Source organism: Sebastes umbrosus, chromosome 15, assembly GCF_015220745.1.
Source record: "Sebastes umbrosus isolate fSebUmb1 chromosome 15, fSebUmb1.pri, whole genome shotgun sequence".
In the NCBI taxonomy this organism is placed as follows: Eukaryota; Metazoa; Chordata; class Actinopteri; order Perciformes; family Sebastidae; genus Sebastes; species Sebastes umbrosus.
This window is the reverse complement of record NC_051283.1, coordinates 18,374,111-18,392,431: the sequence shown is the minus strand read 5'-3', so window position 1 is coordinate 18,392,431 and position 18,321 is coordinate 18,374,111. Positions and strand designations below refer to the sequence as shown.

The window sequence follows — 18,321 nt, the reverse complement described above, 5'->3', positions numbered from 1 at the left end:
CCGACTTCTGTCTTGTTTTTCTCATCTTACCTTCACCAGCATTTTTCCCCCACTCATTCTAATTCTTTCCTCTCCTCACATCCCTCTTTCCACCATCCTTTTCCTCTAATCAATTTTCCCCTCTCTCTCTCTTTTACTTACAGGGCAGGAAAACACTGAACCATGTTGCTCTAAGTTGTGACCTGTGGTGAACGGGGGAGGAGGAAGAGGAGGAGGAGGGAGGCGCAGGAAGGCAGGCCGGCAGGCAGACGGGCATCTGCCACAGCTCCCTTTAGGCGGCCCTTTGCAAGCTTGAAGCCATGGGCAACACAGCCACCAAGTTCCGCAAGGCCCTGGTGGGTGGTGATGAAGCCCTGGCCTGGCAGCTGTATGAGGGCAACCCTCAGTTCAGGGACGGCCTGGACCCGAACGCATCGTACGGAGAGCAGTACCAGCACAACACGCCACTGCACTATGTCTGCCGCCACGCCATGACACGTCTGCTCAGGTAAAGAAAAACATTTTTGGTTTCGAATTTGGTTAAGAGTGCCGGAGGTGTTGATTGACTTCAACAGTAATTTCTGAGGCTGCGGCTTGTAAGCAGTTATCCAATACAGTTACAAAGGCAGTTATGCAAGTGAGTCATATTAAACTGAATAACAATTAGCAGGATGTCAGCTTTAATAGCCTTCCGAGAGTCACCATTTTCATAATTGTGTTTTTAAGGCAAGACAGAGGACTTTTTGTACAGACGTCCAAAGAGGCCAGTAAACTATGTAAATTATGTTACAGGGTAAAAAATCTCATGAAAAAAAGTCATGTTGACATGCCAGACACCGGAGAAGTGCATTAGCCATGAGGAACACTGGCAATCAGACACAATTAGACCCACACAGACACTGATTAACAAAACTGCAAACTACAGCCTCAAAATGGAGCAATTACTAAAATGAGCAACTGTGAGAGGCTCAACAAAAAGCACATGGAGTTCATTGTACTCAAACAGCTGTATAATGGTCCTCTGTGGTTCTGGAGGAAGTTTTCTAAAGTCTGAGAAAATAACTTATTGATGTCATCAGGGTTATCTCTCTCTCTTGATTCAGACTTCAAATTTATATCAGAAAGCATGTGTTACAAACTTGGGACGTAGAGTTTGAAAGACCATTTAGGAGGCAGAAAAAAAAAACTAGGGCCGGCATCTATCTCACGATTCGATACTATCACGATACTTGGGTGCCGATTTGATATGTATTGCGATTCTACAAGTATTGCGATGCAATATTACAATTTCTTGCAATTTTTGTTAACTTTTTTAACAGTAGACCATGGGAAAAAGTTGAATCATACACTTCGAAGGACTTTTATTTTGGAAAATATCTAAATTAATACAGTAAAAATATTTGATTTTCAGTGTGTATGTAGTCAGAGATGTCCTGAAGTCAAATGTATCAGTCAGTCAGGCATTAGTTATTACATTTTTTTCCAGCAACCCAAAAGAAAGAATAAAGACATTTCCCTCACAAATTAGTGGTATGGTGAATATAATCCAATCAATCTTATTTCCATGTTTGTATTTCATACAGTTCCCTTTGTTAACACCTTATTTTGAAACGTCTGTATACTTCCGCTAACCTTGACAAGTCCGTCGCTAGCTCTGCCGTCAGCTCCGGTCTCTTTATACATCCATGGTCAGCTCCATCGGGGCCGTTTGAATGCATTTAACATAAATGTCAGTATATGGGTGCTGTACAGTTGTAGCGTCGGCCAATTTGACCACGGAGATGAAAGTGGCGGATGGCTTGACCGCACGTTACCGCAATACGATAACGTTTACTGTCCATGACAGAGTTAGCATGCAGCTTTAGCCATGATGTCTAGCTCTGCTTTTCCTGGCAATGTGTGAAACCCAAAGTGTTTCCATACTTTACTGTATGTGTAGTGTTTACCATGTTGGATTTAAAATGTGAGGTTGCAGGTCGTATCCACGCGAACCATCCGCTGTTTTCTGCTCTGTCGTATCTGCCGGTTTCTACTCGCAACGGCCGGCCGACTACGGTTTGTTTTGGTGACGGATACGGAACGGATATGATGTCACGTTACTCAGACTACAACAACAAAAAGCAGTAACTTCCTTCTAGCTCTGCATAGACTCAAATGAAGCAAATATATTGATTCGGTCAGGATGTCTCTACTTCTGCTGTGTAGATTTCGACCATCTCTTATTTGTGAGTCCTCCAACTTAATGAAAGTGCAACTCTAAACCGCTGCAGTGCCACTTTAAAAGAGTGCTAATGAATTTACTGCATGGTTATTGTGCTTTAAGGAGTTTCATTGCATGTATACTTGCTTGAGGCGGGTGTACACGTACACCAGCACATCGTCCCTTGAATAATGTCTTAAGAGAAACAATAAAGAGGGGTCGCCGTGTCTTATACAACCTAAAGGGGGTCAAACTTAAAAAAATATACAGAGAACAAGACACCAGTGTGTCTTTTTACCCCCTGCAGGGATAATCAGACTGCTGGCCATTACCAAGACAGCTGATTCAGTGACTCAATAGCCGTCCTCACCTCCTCCTCTTCCCCCTCCTCTTACTCCTCGCACTCTTCCTCTCTCTTGCCCTTTCTTTCCATGATTACAGGGGGGGTCAGAGGAAGCTGTTTGAAAAGGCCAGTCAATTATCTGTGCATCTGCATGTGTGCACACATGCATGTGTTTTTTGAAGGAGGGAAAACTGTGACTCCACAACTGCTTAATGTGTCAGAGTCTGCGAATATAACACAGTGAATCCGTTGGTGAGCTATTTGTGTCCCTTTCCTACTAACCTATAATGGGCCAGAGAGGCGTGCTGAACGCAGCGCTCAGCTCCTGATAAGTATCAGAGGAAGTGCTTCTTTGTTCCAACGGCTCGATTGGACGGAGGCAAGCAGATAGACGACCAAGAAATCTCAGACAAAATAAAGACTCTTAGCGGACAAGCGTGGGCTGGTAGATACAGAGTCTGTTTTTCAGATTATTTTTAACATATGCTTCACGTTTAGTGTCTCTCTTCTAGTTGTCTCCTTGGGTCGGATTGGATAGTAATCCCATGAGATGTACAAACTGGGAAATCACAAGCAGACCTACTGGAAACTACTGGGTGTAGTTCAGGAAGTGTAACCCTTCCTCCACAACAACTGGGAACACAGTCTCAGAAATATGTAAATAACAACAGTGACTCAATTGGGAACAATTGATTTCCTGTTTTTTGAAGAAGGCCAAGACATAAAGCAGATGTCAACATACGGCATCTTAATCTCCTGATGAAGGTCCTTGTTGACCGAAACGTTGACTAATAAAGTGTGTGCGGGAGCTACAAATTTTTTTGAAAAAGAACATACAGCATCTTGCCTTTTTATTTTTTGTGTGCGTCTTCAAGTCATAGGACAGGTTTGGTTCCTTTTTTGGTCACACGCTACAAAACAAATTCAGAATTTCAGTGTGACTTTTAATGTTTTAACTCTCCCTTGAGGTTTCCTGCCCTCGTCACATTACTGTACGGTCTTGGTGTTCGACAATTGCAGCAAACCGTGACGTCCCCCAGCCTGTTGTTTCTAGTAGACTGATATTAGGGCCATCCATCCTGAACATAGGGCTTTGTGCGTGTGTAGAGGTGGGGGGTGATGGGTTGTAGTTGAGAGGGCAATAATTAGTGATTATTGCTGTGTGGGTGAATTGGCAGTGAGCTGTCATTAGGGGGAGGCTTCAGGGGCTTGTGGCTGACAGGATAAGAAGGTCAAAAGTGGAGGAGCAGAACAGCAGTGGAAGAATAGGCTGAAAGGCTGCACAATAAGGAAACATTCAAACACTAATTCAATAGTGGCTACTGCAGAGGGAGCAGAGAGGGAGAGGTTTTGCAATTTTGTTTTTTATGTGTTCAACCAGTAGACATCCTATTATTTTGTCGCTGAAGTTGCATTAGTGAGAAGGTCTTTTCAACTATTCGTGATGAAAAAGACGCAGGTTTTTTCTCTGCAGTTTAACATGCAGCTGCGTTCGGATAATGTAGAAAGGGAAAATGGAAGAAAGACAAGGGAAAAGGACATTGTAGAGGAGGAGAAAAAGAGCAAGTGTAGGGCAGAAAAGGACAGATGGAGAAACGTGAAAGAAACTTGAAAACGAAAAAACAGAATATAGGTGGAGCCAAATAAAAGAATGGAGAGCTAATCAGTAGATGGAGGTTTTGACAGACAAAGAGCAGAGAATACTATTTACTAGACAGAACTGCAACCACAGCCTGGCTCTCAGAGCAACTGGCACATCCATCACAGACCGTCTGTGTGTGTGTGTGTGTGCACCCGCCAGCCAGTATGTCCATTATCTCAGAGATGTTAAACAGAAATAGTCAATATTCTGCCATCTTTCTTCTCCTCCCTCACTCTGCTGCTCTTCTTACCCACCAACACTCATCTCACAATCCATCTCACTACCATACTCTCACTACTCCTTCCTCCACATCTGTCTCTCTCTTAAGCATGCTTCACTCTTCTCTTCCACCTTCCCTTTCACCCTCTGATTTAAGTCTTCCTCTCTTTCCACCTCACTTCTGAACTCCTCTCTTTTGTCCTTCTTCTACTTCGTATAGGTCCTTCCTGTTCAGTAAAGAGGGGAACCCCAACAAGCGCAATGTGCACAACGAGACATGCCTCCACGTGCTGTGCCAAGGGCCGCAGATCCTGCTGCTGCCGGAGGGAGCACTGTCGCCTCGACTGGCCCGACCCCAGAGGGACGAGCAGCGTCGCGCCGACTGCCTGCAGGTACAAACACGCAAACACGGAGACAGACTCCCATGAGGATGTGAGAAAAGTGTCTAGACAAGTTGACATACAAATAATGCTGTGTGTGTATTTGTGGGTTCCCTCGTCTGCTTCCAGATGATCCTGAGCTGGACCGGGGCCAGACTGGAGGGGGGCCAGTACGAGAAGGCCAATGTCAACGCCACCGACAATCACCACAGCACCTGTCTGCACTACGCTGCCGCCGCAGGCATGAAGAGCTGTGTGGAGGTGAGGGAAAGTGTGTGGACCACTCTGGAGTCTCAAACTCACATTAGGAGGAGACTTTGTTTTCTGTATGGCAGATCTGTCTGTTCTCTGTGTGATTGGATTTGGTTTTTACAGCCGGTAAAATCTGTAGACAGCGTTCTGCCAGTCAGGAGCATCTGCTCTGTGTTTCATTACTGTCAGATCCAAGCAGTGCTTCCTCCCTTGTTTTTTCAAGATTTTACAGCTTTTGAATTAGGAAGGAAATCCACTTCCTGAATTGAAAGGAAATTGAGCTCAACTCTGATATGGACTGCCTGGGGAAATGTAACCCAGATATCATCCTTTAAGATAAAAAGTTTGAACACATTTTTCTTCTCCTCTTTCCTCTTTTATTCATCTCTTTCATAAACTGTCTGCCCACACCTCAATCTTTCTCCATTTTACTAAACTTCCTTTTGAGTCTTGTTGTATTTGCTCCCTCTCCTCTCCTTTCCTTGTCATTTTTTTCTCCATCTTCTTACACATGTCACTGTTTACTTCTCTTTCTTTTATTTCTTCTCTGTTTTCTGCCATCACATCTTTCTCTCTCGTCCCCTTCCTCCTATTTTCTCTTTGTCTGCTCCACATGCCTCTCGCTTCCTTTGTTCTCTTTTGTTGCAAGTTCCTTCAATTTCTTGTTCCTTTCCATTATCCATTCCTCTCCTTTTCCTCCCATTCCTTTTGTTCTCTCTTTCCTCCCCCTTCTTCCCTCCCTGTAGCTGCTAATCCAGAGCGATGCAGACCTCTTTGTGGAGGATGAGGACAAGTTGACGCCGTGCGACCATGCCGAGCGGCATCACCACACCGAGCTGGCCCTCAGCCTGGAGTCACAGATGGTTTTCTCCTCCTCTTCAGCTCAGCAGTCAAACACAGACGCACATGGTGAAACCAACCTGCTGCAATACAAGGAGGTGAGAGCACAGTTACGAGATCTGGGGGTTTCCTGCTGGCTGGACTGTTAAAATAAATGTGTTATTTTTATGCTGAGACATGTCAGTTTTGCCTTTTTTGAGGTGAGGGACATTCACCTCACAGGGAATGTCCTTACACTGGTAGCATCTGCCTGGGAAATATTTTCCTGTCTGTAATTTTTTTCGCGGTTTGACGTGGAATGATTTTTATATGATAATGTAGATGTTTATCAAATTGATTTGTTGGTAATATGATGTAATTTCATCACGCAGACTCTCACATCTTTTACTTTCTTTAGTTTACATCAAGGACCATAATGGACTTAATAGTGTCATCCTTGATATTTCATGCTTTTGTTAGAGTTAAGGCCCAGACACACCAACCGTACATCAAAGAACTGGCGGCGACGAAGGCAGACAATTGAGTCACCTCATGTCGCCTTTGTCCTTTGCCAAAAAGTTGCACTGGAACACAGTGCAAAGACTACAGCCAGCGACCAACTACCACGTATGTTCTGCGCCAGCGTGAGATGAAATAACTTTTCCTACCAGCAGACAGCAGTCGTCTGTATTCGTCATTCAAAAAGGGGATCCGGAAGAACGAGGACGGCGGATATACAAGCCGTTGTTATGATACGTACATGAAAGCAGCATTTGCTGACCATTTTCACACCACTCTCACTCACCACTTAGCTTCATGGCCATGTCGTTGTGAAAATATCCGTGAGTTGGAGAGATCAGATGAGATGAAGATGAAAAATGAGAAGAGCCTTCGGTGTTTTTCCTCTTGACTTTATTGGCTGAAGCAATTGGCTGCAAAACCTCCGACACGGGGATACTAGAGCCCATGGTGCGGGACACACCGCAAAAACTAGGCCAACAGACGCTCACCGACGACCCCAAACTGTCCGATGGCCGACCGTCGGCTTGGTGTGTCAGGGCCTCTAATGTTCCCCTTTCATAATGTCAAATAAACTAAAAACTACAAACGTTCAGGGAGGTTAGTGAAAGGTCATGTGCGCCACGCATCGGCTTGCATTTACAAGGAAATGTGATATAGACACACCAAATATATTCATTTTCCTTTTTCTGTCTTCATAGGTCACAACTTAAACTGGTTCTTAGTATAATAACACAAGTATACACATGCACGTGCACACATCTGGCTTGCCTCATGTTTCTCAGGATCCTAGTTAAACAGAGGTTACAGCACAGACTTCCAGCCATGGATGCTGACAACTGATGGCAATTTGATCTTCCTTCCTAATGCCAAATCTATGCAAAATACTTAATTTCTCTTTCCCACCAACACCAACCCCTGCTGCCCTACATCCCTGACCTTTTCATTTTTCTTGTATTATCTTTTTCACTTCCTTAAACGTATCTCAATCCGATACTTTCCTTGTTTTTGTTAAATAACCTTCTCTTCTCTCTCTCGCTCTCTCTGTCATTTCTTGCCCTCGCCTTCTCTTTCTGTCCATCACTTCCTCTCTCTTTCATTTCTACCTCCTCTTCCTGTATTTCTCTCTGTATCTCCCTAACATTTCAGCCTTATGAGGGACTGAAGCTTCAGGACCTGCGCAGGCTGAAGGACATGCTGATCGTAGAGACTGCGGACATGCTGCAAGCCCCCCTCTTCACTGCTGAGGCCCTGCTCCGAGCACATGGTGCGTTGAAGTTGACATTCACAAGACCTTCACAAACCCTCACAGCACTGTCATTGTGATTGCAATATTCAGAGAGCGTTACATACAGTACATATTCCCTGCCTCTAAATGTGTGTGTAACCTCTCCTTCTCAGACTGGGACAGAGAAAAGCTTCTCGAAGCCTGGATGTCAGACGCTGAGGGCTGCTGCCAGCGCTCAGGCGTGACCATGCCCACCCCACCACCCAGCGGGTACAATGCCTGGGACACCCTACCCTCACCTCGCACCCCAAGGACCCCGCGCTCACCCCTCACACTCACCCTCACCTCCCCGACCGACAGCTGCCTCACACCTGGAGAGGAGGGCCTGGCTTCGGTGAGACAAACCTTGAATAATAGGGATAATAATATTGGACGGCTGTAATATCATAACATGATGGTAAATCTAATACAATCTTAACAAAGGAAGGATTTATTGCAGGTCTGTTATATTGCTTTGCATCATATTCTATATATCCTATTGCATTTCTTTTGTCCATTCCCTGTGTATGATTATGAAGACAACACAGCAAAAAGTATTTAATCTATGGATATATAGTCATTTGTTAAGTATCAGTGTGATATCAGTAAGTGTCAGACAACATCTGAATATCACGTGTTTATCTTCTGTCTCCCTGCAGTGTGGAATCTGTCTCTGCTCTATCTCAGTGTTTGAGGATCCAGTCGATATGTCCTGTGGACACGAGTTCTGCAGAGCATGCTGGGAAGGGTAGGGACCTGTGTTTGTGTGCGTAAATATCCCTGCATACTTAAATGTGTTTGAGTGTGTTTTATGTATCAATTGTCCTGTGTGTGTGTATTTGTGTGTCTCTCAGGTTCCTCAATGTAAAGATTCAGGAGGGTGACGCTCACAATATCTTCTGCCCCGCCTATGAGTGCTACCAGCTGGTGCCGGTTCATGTGATAGAAAGTGTAGTTTCCAGGGAGATGGACCAGCGTTATCTACAGTTTGACATCAAGGTAAAAAAAACCCATCCATACAGATATTGATGTTCATGTTCTCATTATGGCTCGCCTCAGCTAAAGGTATGCTTTTCATCCAACTGTAATTTTATTTTGCGTGTCTTTGTCTGTTTTCTTGCTTTGTATGCAATTGGCTTTGTTTCTGTTTGTGTCTTTCTTCCTGTTTTTTTTGCATTTCCCATCATTTCTGCTCTGTACATTCCCTCCTGTCGGTCTGCATTCTCTGCTTCCTCCCCTACCTCTATATGTCCTCTATCATTTATCTGAGTCCTACCTCTCTCTCCCCTCTCCTCCCTCCCCATTGCAGGCATTTGTGGAGAACAATCCTGCCATCAGATGGTGTCCTGCAGCACGTTGTGAGCGGGCGGTGCGGCTCACCAGACCGGGCCCTGGGGACAGTGACCCGCACAGTTTCCCCCTGCTGCCCTCCCCGGCCGTCGATTGTGGCAAGGGTCACCTCTTCTGCTGGTACACTTCATGATTTATTGGCTGTATATACATACTTGCGCACTCAACACAGCTGGAGGAAGAGGCCTCTGTGTTGTTGACTTAAAAACGTATGCAGGCAACTATCAGAAACTTCTTCTGTGCCTTTCTATGCCTCCGCGCCGGCGACAGTCGTGGCAGAAGGCATTATGTTTTCGGGTTGTTCGTACATATGTCCGTCAAATTCTCGTGAACGCGATATATATCTCAGGAACGCCTGGAGCGAATTTCTTCAAATTTTGCACTCACGGGTGAACTGATTCGATTTGGTGGTCAAAGGTTAAGGTCACTTTGACCTCACAAAACTTGTTTTTGACCATAATTCAAGAATTCATATGCTAATTATGACAATTTCACACAAATGTCTAAAACGATAAAATGATAAAGTGATGACATTTCGGACAGACGGATGTAAATTGCAACGTGACTTGTTGGAGGCATACTCCCGTGAGGCGATAATTCTAGTTCCTTCTCATCTCTTTCTGCTTCTCTCTCTTCTAGGACTCAGTGACAAATTGTCATGCTGCTTTAGTCTCAATTCATTATATTTTACTGCACCTAATTCTCTGTTATTACCCTCCCTGTCTGCAGGGAGTGCCTTGGTGAGGCCCATGAGCCATGTGACTGTCAGATGTGGAGGAACTGGCTCCAGAAAGTCACCGAGATGAAGCCTGAGGAGTGTACGTCTGTCTCTGTGTCATTTGTCTGACTGTGTGTTACTGGGGATCATTTTAGCTGCACCTCAGTTAGCTGGCACCACAACAAGGCAGTTAACAGCAGCTGTCAGACGACCTACCAGGATGTGTCTTATATATTTTTATAACATAGCGACAGGTGTTGGGCAATTGAGATCTTGCTCATGTGTGTGTGATTTTTCCACAGTGGCAGGTGTGGGTGAGGCCTATGAGGATGCTGCTAACTGCCTGTGGCTGTTGACCAACTCAAAACCGTGTGCCAACTGCAAGTCTCCCATTCAGAAGAATGAGGGCTGCAACCACATGCAGTGTGCCAAGGTATACACATTAATCTGTGTGTCATCATTTGTGTAGATACTGAGTTCTGGTCACAGACTATTAATAATTCTTTACTTTTATTTCATTATTTACTGCAGTTTGGTTAGAATTATGAACTCCACTCTCTCTCTCTCTCTCTCTCTCTCTCTGTAGTGCAAGTATGACTTCTGTTGGATCTGTCTGGAGGAGTGGAAGAAACACAGCTCATCAACAGGAGGCTACTATCGCTGTACTCGCTATGAGGTCATCCAACAGCTAGAGGAGCAGTCCAAGGAGATGACTGTGGAGGTATTAAATCACATACAAGCTCTCACTGATATAAACATGCACACAACATATATATTCACACCAACATACATATACCTGCTCACATTTCCACCTGCAATAGCAACCCCATCACCGGTCAGATGATACATCACTGAAGCTCATGTTCATGTGCCCTGGAGCATTTAATGTACTCACATAGGGATGTCACGAGAAACGATGCTTGTTTTTCTACAGTAATGTAGGCACCATTAGGGCTCAAGAGTAAGGCCGTCCAGGGGGACGCACTGTATTTTTTCCCTGATAATGCTAAATTGCGAACAACAAATACTTGTTGAAATCAGCCGGACGAGAGCTAGTTAACGTTAGCTGTTAGCTCTATTCAGGACTGTGCTGCCTACCAACAGCTAACGTTAACTAGCTCTCATCCTCTCGATTTCAACGCGGGAGGTGCCATTGATTTACATGATGATGCAGGCTCTATTCAGTAAAAATGAGTTAATAATTATATGTTTGAAGGAGTTGTTTTCACAGCAATATGAAATAAATAAACCTACACTCCTATATTACTGTTTGCACACTGGTTTTTGTTAGGAAGTTAAACAAGGTCATAATTCCCTCTCTATTAAGTACATGGGATGTTTTGTTTTACTTTTGGTGTCGACAATCGTGGAATTTCCCTGGTGTTGGTATCAACTACTAAATTCCTGGTATTGTGACATCCCTGTTGCCTCCAAGCCATGTGACTAAAATAGTTTCTTTTTGTTACAGGCGGAAAAGAAGCACAAAAGTTTTCAGGAGCTGGATCGTTTCATGCACTATTATACTCGCTTCAAGAACCATGAACACAGTTATAAGGTAATACATTCTCCACACGTACACACACATTTATAACAAAGCTGAATTTCTAAAAGGCTTCTTGAGACAATCTGCTGATCATTAAATATGTATTCTGTCCTCTCGTCTGCTAGTTGGAGCAGAAATTACTAAAAACAGCTAAAGAGAAGATGGAGCAGCTGAGCAGAGCCTTCATTTGTCGTAAGTCTCTCTTATATCATACAAGGTGTATAGAGTGTTTTAATCATAATACATTAATCCTATCTGCATTATAATACTGTCTTGTTTGGTTTAGGTGAAGGCACCCCTCCAGACACGCGGTTCATTGAGGACGGTGTGTGTGAGCTTCTGAAGACGCGACGCGTCCTGAAGTGCTCTTACCCATACGGCTTCTTCCTGCTGCAAGGCAGCACCCAGAAAGAGATATTTGAGCTCATGCAGGTAATCTAATACATATCTGTGACATGAACAAGACTAAGAACTTTAAAGCCCCTCCAGTGATCCCTAAAGGCTTCTGTGTTCATTAGCCCACAGGTTGGCTAAACTGGATAGGACAAACAAAGTATTGTTAGTGAATTCTGTGGCAATCTGACATTAGGTTTTGTATATCTAATACACAGATTTGTGTTTTGGCCCGATGGTGATGCTAGACGACAGGAGTCAACAAAATCATTCTCTCGGGCGCCTGGGTTAGCTCAGTTGGTAGAGCGGGCGTCCATGTATTAAGGCTTGGTCCTGACCGCGGCGGCCGGGGTTCGAATCCGGCCTGTGGCCCTTTCCGCATCCACTCTCTCTCTCCCCCCTTTCAAGACTCTATCCACTGTCCTGTCAATAAAAAATGGAAAATGCCCCCAAAAAAATAACTTTAAAAAAAAAAAAAAAAAATCATTCTCATCAGGACCATGAATATTAATACAGATATTCACAGAAATTCCGCCTTCAGTTGTTGAGATGCTGTATTTACTTATTCATTTACTGTATATAATTAATATTTTTTAGACATTTTGCACAAAGCTCTCCTAAACATACCACATTTTATAGTGTTGGTGCAGCTTATAATCTGTATTTTGAATGTTTCAACCTCCCTGTGCAAAAGTTAAAAATCAAGTGCATTGCTTTTGTTTAGCTAATGTTTTGTATTCTCATTACAAATTCCTTAAATAATTTATGTTTGGAAGATAGTTAAAAGGATAGTTTGGGTGTTTTGTGGGGTTGTATGAGGTACTTCACATCCATAGTCAGTGTATTACTTAAAAGTAGATGACGGTCGGCACGTCCCCAGTTTGGAGAAACAGACAGGAGTTACCGCACGGAAGCAAAGCAATACAGTGCTGTGGACAGGCCCACCTAAAAAAAAATCAATATCAGTTTAAGTGTATGCTATATTTAGAATATATTCACCGCTTTACTTTGCTGTTAGACAGCTATATAGTCTATGTTTCTGAAGGGGAACTGAAGCCGTTATCTATGCTCTCGCCAAAGCAACCAGGCTCCATTGAGAAAAAATTGGATGAAATCCCCCGTGAGGATGTCTTGTCTTAATAGTAGAATTTAAATATGAGTGGCAAATCTTTTTTTTTTTATTTGAATTTCTAGTCTCAGGTGCAGGGGGAAGTGTTGAAACATGTTGGCTTTGTTTCTTCTCAGACGGATCTGGAGATGGTTGTGGAGGATCTGGCCCAGAAGGTCAACCGGCCGTACCTGAGGACTCCCTGTCACAAGATAATCAGTGCAGCCCGTCTGGTGCAGCAGAAGAGGCAAGAATTCCTGGCGTCAGTAGCCCGAGGCGTCGCTCCCAACGATTCTCCTGATCCTCCCCGCAGGAAGTAATGACAAACACACTCACAGATGCTTCATCATCACCCCACTGGCAGGGAACACTGAAACTGAAAATGTAATCTATCTGCTTCATGTGTGTCACTGTGAGCAAACGTTGTTGTGTTTGTTTCAGCTACCCTGGAGGATCGTGGGACTGGGAGTACCTTGGCTTTGCCTCCCCTGAGGTAAACTGTCACACCACTGAAACACTAACTTATGTTCTGCTAATTATTTGGTTCATGCCTAGCTAATGCTGTTCCCTAAACCTGCGCTTAGTGACCTACTTCAGTATGAGGTCATCTAAATGCATGACTACCGCTGCAGCTGACTCAGTTTGCTTATGTGTGTTAAGATGGGGAGTCGTCACTCTGTGCTGGGGCCAGGAGAGCAAAGGGAGAGGCAGTCACAGGTAATGCACCATAGCTCCTGGCATTTTGTGCATATGCATGAGCTAAATTCTGTTTTTCTTTGCTGAAGATTGTGAACCTGCTCGCTGCAAAATAAGACCTGCAACACAGCTTTTTAGAGTTGGTTTTGTAGTAACCCAGCTTGAATCGCTTTTTGCAGGATTATGCTGACATCCAGTACCGTCGCAGACACAGACCACGGCGCAGAGGAGACATGCTGAGTCTGCACAACCTCAGAAGCAGCAGCAACACACCAGAGACCAGCAGGAGAAGTGACAACATAGGTCTGGCAAAGATTTTACTATAGCCTCATGTAAAGCCCTTTATTACAGAAAGGATTATCCATAAGGCAAAAAGGTGTACATGTTACAGTGTGGGGCATTTTGGAAATGAACTCAATGTTTCACTGTTGTCATTTGGCACGTATAGTGCAAAAAACTCTGGATCTTAATCCAGCTCCATCTTTTACCTCTATTTATAAATTTTGACTTGTCACCACACCAGACAACCAGCAAATGGGATTTTAAGTTATTGCTCTGTGAATCTGGTCTGGTCGAAGCACACAGAGGCATTGATCACTGGGATCAATTTGTAATGAAGCTTCACAAAGCAGTCCTTATTTTAATGTGATATTTTGTTGTTCCAGAAGGTCCAGAGAGAAATGAGGGCCGCAGAAGAGCACTGGGCTCGCTGGATGAAGACGATCCAAACATCCTGCTGGCCATCCAGCTATCCCTTCAGGAGTCCCGCAGAGAGCGAGGCCTGGAGGGAGGCCTGGAGGGAGGGATGGAGGGCAGAGTGGAGTTGGATCGTGGACTGGACAGAGGACAGGAGAGGAGGCCGGGTCCTTCAGGGGACCTGGGTGACATTGCGTTGCACTCTCTCAACACAGACGGTCCTCCGGGAGCCAGGGGCTCCTGCTTCCCCGCTTCTCTCCTGGATCCCCCTCGCCCCCCTAACAGGACAGACTCCACCTCCCAGCCTCCCATGTCAAACTCCCTCCCCCTCCCTCCACCACCTCCCTCCCTCAGTGCAGAGCTGCTGGAGCTGGGAGACAGCCTTATGAAACTGGGGAACATAACCACTCCTTATGACCTAGACACACACACGCAGGAGCAGCTCTGCTCTCACCACACATACAACCACATTACACTCACTGCTCCCTACGCCATTGAACCTGCTTACAGCGACTGCAGCCATAGACCAGACCAGAATGCACTGACCACTCCATACGTGCTTGACCATATTGCCATTACAGATCCCAGTTACTGCCACTCCGGTGGTTATTTGGCTGAGGCCGAACACACTGCCTCCTGTGCACTTGAACGCACCCAAAACCCTGGCCATTCTAGTTCATGTAACCGGGAACACGCAGTCAACCCAAAACCAGACGGCTCCTACAACCCCTGCCCCGAACACAGTAGCTCTTACACTCAGGAGCGTCCTGCTGCCTACGCTCTCGAACGCCCATCCAAATCAGACCTCCAGCCCCCTGCCCAGTTGTGCCTCCCGTCTCCAGAGCTTGAGCCGGAGCTGCTGCTTTCACCGGTGATCCCCCCGGGGGGCCCTTTCACCCCCAGCGACCCTCAGAGTCTAGAGCCCCTGGACCCCACAGCCAGTGCCCAGCTGCTGGACAACATCATGGCCTGGTTTAACAACAACATCAACCCCCAGAACAACCCCCAGAGCCTGGCCCTCATTCCCTCCCCGCCCACCACAGAAACTGACTCCTCCCCGGACACACACACTGAGACTGAGTCCGAGAGCCAGACCTCCAGGGACGTGACCCCCGCCCCTACCTGGCAGCCCCTGGAGGGCGAGCCAGAAGCAGACAGAGGGTCGGCGAGTCCCCGTCTAGGTGCTGCGGGCGCGGAGGCCCAGAAGACGTCGAGGCCCAGCACTCTGGATCTGGAAACCAGAGAGGCTGGCGAGGAGGGTGTGGACGCAGGGTGTGTGGCTGACCTGTCGCTGGACGAAGCGCACACACACCCGTGCTCACACTCCCAATGTGGAAACAGTCCCACACACACTGCCCTGGCCACAGAGAGAGACTTAGACCTCATCCTTCAGTTGGAGGGGGACCAATCACCTGAGGAGTGGGAGGAACAAGTACACCTGGTGTGACAGCGACATGCGGAGAGAGAGAAGGTTTTAAGTGCAGGAAGAGAGCGAGAGATGAAAGAGGAAAGAAAATCAAAGACTGGGAAAGCTAGAAAGGAAAAATACAAGATATAACGGCGATGCCTCAATGAAAGATGTAGGTCTTTGAAGTGTTTACTGTATGTATTATACTGTATCTAGAGAGGACATAAAACCCTGCGGACTTTGTCCAGTTAAGATGATGTCATACGCAGTTAGATTTTTTTTTAAGTGCTTTTGTCTTTAAAAACAAGACAAACTATTCTTTGAAACAAAAAAAGCAAAGTACATCAATGGAAAGCTACTGATATCATAACACATAAAATGCTGCACATGTTTTTTGTTTTTTTATTTATTCCCTGTATTTGTCTTCTCAGTTTGTTCAGGGTGAAGTTTTGGTGCTGATCATGCTGAAATCCAAACTTGCCTCACTTTTTATTAACACACCGACCCAACCACGAGCCTCCTGGAGCCAAATATGATGATGATAACTGTAACCATGGAGCTTGTTTAGCGTACTGTACAATCAGAGGGCCTAATTCTGATTTTTGGACCTTCATGCACACTGTGCCTGCTTTGTTAGAGAGCCAACACACTACTGATGTTAACTTTTGGTAGGCTGCAAAGATTGACGATAGACATGTCTGCTCAGTAAACGTCACGCTAGTACAACGTGCTTATCTGGATTTTGTGAGTAATAATTTGTTTGTAATACTCCAATGAGTGATCACAGAAGAGATATTGTCCTCAGCTAAGAGTGTGTAGGAATTCAGAGTCTTGCTCAAAGGGGGGAATTGAACCCCCTATTTTTCCTGCTCACTGCACCATCCTGCTACCCACTCCATAAAATTCTCTGTCTTTATCGGAGATGATCTTTCATTCAAGTGTCAAACATGTTGCTGTATTTTACACCTGCTTTGGCTCAGTTTTTACAACAAAGTGTCAAAAACTCTTTAACACAAAATGCTATAATAATCATTTTGGCCTTTTTATGAAACATTATGAAAAGCATCTTTCTTACATTAGGTATCACAGCATCATAATATTGTGTATCACTGAATTTTAATCAAATAATTAACAGAAATTCAGTGGATAAAACTAGATCCAGTCATGTTTGACAGAATAAAAATAAAAATAAGATATGCTGTGTTACTTTAAATATAGATAACTATGTCTAGGGTCTGACTTTACACTACAGTCAATGTTATATTCTTACATTTTTACCTTTTTGTGTTAAAAGGTAAGAATTTATCAAGTCAGTTTGTCTCTTTTTACTTTGAAAACTGAGCCAAAAGCAATCAGACAATGCTGTCATTTAGTTTGTTTCTATCATATCTATTTCTCTGCTGATGGCTAGTACAGTGTGCTGTTGATAGACAAGAGATGGGTTGGGTTTTTACTGTAATTTATCCTTTTTTTTAATTTCTTTTTTCCTTATTATGGAGATGGTTTTTTTCCCAGTTGAGACCAGAGTTGTTGGGTCTGTGTGCCTTTTTGTTTAAATCGTATTTGTTTATTTGTTGGTATTTATTAGTGTCATTACTTTTTAAAACATGCGAAACAAAATTGCTAATGAAAGATAATGGAGAACACACCACTACACTGATGCACATTAGTATTGTTTGTCCTCACGCCCCAGGTTTATCTCATTTTACCTTTTATCCCCCCAGAGAAAAACTGCTTTGAGGCTATGTGAAAGAAATTATTTATTCACTATAATTAACAATCGTTTTTATCTTAAATTTGTTCAAATGTTGCCTTTGATTTTTCTTGAAATGCGATGTAGCACTCTGAATCCTGATTTGTCACGCAGCCTTTCTCCTTTAACGTTATTGCCCAACTGTAATGTTTACAAGAGAATCAAACACTGCCTGTTGTGTTGAGATATGATCTGGTGCTTTTGGGACTGAAATGATAATAATGGAGTGTTTTTAATCATACTTTCATGGCAGGCCAAACTAATTGTTGAAAAATTTCTCCCTGTACTTCACAAAAGGTGCCAGTTATACAGAATGTGATATGCAATCAAAAATGCATCACTTATAATTGATAGTTTGAGTTTTAAGCTTGTTTAAAGTGTGAGGTCTGGTTTAGCTCCGCTGAAGTGACAAACCCCCTAAAATACCACCTTTCCTCTCCGTATTGAACATTAAACTGTGAAGGTGCCGATGAAGACATTTCATAAAGCCTGCTGAGATGTGAGGGCAGCTGGTGTCGCCCGTAACATTTCAGACATTGTTTCCTGAGGAATGGTTTACTTAACACTTATTTTAGGTTGCATGGTTGCAACAGGATACGCAATGGAAGAATCCGGGGTCTTTTAATTTGCACAAGCATGCTGTTAATGTGTTGCACTAATCCAGTGCTGTCGGACAAGATGTGGAGGACTGATGAGTGCGGCTTTTATTATTATTATTATTATTATTATTATTATTATTATTATAATTATTATTATTATTATTTCCTTTTTTGTTTTCTTGATTTACAATTGGATTTATGGCGTCAAAGGAATGGTCCTGTACCATTTTGTACTCCATATATAATATTTATATTTTAACGATCCCTCAACCAACCACTTCAAGATTTTAAAAAATAAAATAAAAATGAAATTGCACTCGCATAGATTATACTTGATACATTCCCAGTCGGTCCATAAGAGAGGTTTGATGTGTGGCCAAAACTGTAAATGAAAGTGTCAGTGCAAAGTTTACTCTCAATAAAAACAACTGAAAGTC

General features: G+C 44.0%; 2 protein-coding genes across 4 annotated transcripts in view; both read left to right on the top strand.

The window, feature by feature from the left end:
* Nucleotides 1-4,328, top strand: part of LOC119503042 (receptor-transporting protein 3-like) — a 15,141-nt gene extending 10,813 nt beyond the window's left edge. Inside the window, exon 4 of the mRNA XM_037794534.1 lies at nt 4,296-4,328. The gene's annotated coding sequence lies outside the window, so the exon portion shown is untranslated. The remainder of the gene's footprint in view (nt 1-4,295) is intronic.
* Nucleotides 1-18,321, top strand: part of LOC119503040 (ankyrin repeat and IBR domain-containing protein 1-like) — a 23,156-nt gene extending 4,835 nt beyond the window's left edge. The window contains exons 2-22 of one of the 3 annotated variants that reach the window (XR_005210241.1): nt 144-487; nt 4,604-4,775; nt 4,893-5,024; nt 5,762-5,953; nt 7,503-7,620; nt 7,755-7,975; nt 8,280-8,368; nt 8,475-8,619; nt 8,930-9,090; nt 9,700-9,788; nt 9,991-10,121; nt 10,275-10,409; nt 11,157-11,243; nt 11,357-11,423; nt 11,518-11,663; nt 12,870-13,048; nt 13,174-13,225; nt 13,393-13,449; nt 13,608-13,731; nt 14,094-15,704; nt 15,964-18,321. Coding sequence is in view for 2 of the 3 variants with exons in the window: in XM_037794527.1 (XP_037650455.1) it covers nt 300-487; nt 4,604-4,775; nt 4,893-5,024; nt 5,762-5,953; nt 7,503-7,620; nt 7,755-7,975; nt 8,280-8,368; nt 8,475-8,619; nt 8,930-9,090; nt 9,700-9,788; nt 9,991-10,121; nt 10,275-10,409; nt 11,157-11,243; nt 11,357-11,423; nt 11,518-11,663; nt 12,870-13,048; nt 13,174-13,225; nt 13,393-13,449; nt 13,608-13,731; nt 14,094-15,571 (3,963 nt within the window). In the remaining variant the exon portion in view is untranslated. Of the gene's footprint in view, nt 1-143; nt 488-4,603; nt 4,776-4,892; nt 5,025-5,761; nt 5,954-7,502; nt 7,621-7,754; nt 7,976-8,279; nt 8,369-8,474; nt 8,620-8,929; nt 9,091-9,699; nt 9,789-9,990; nt 10,122-10,274; nt 10,410-11,156; nt 11,244-11,356; nt 11,424-11,517; nt 11,664-12,869; nt 13,049-13,173; nt 13,226-13,392; nt 13,450-13,607; nt 13,732-14,093 lie in introns of all 3 variants that reach the window. The other 2 variants (XM_037794528.1, XM_037794527.1) reach the window with 2 other exon arrangements.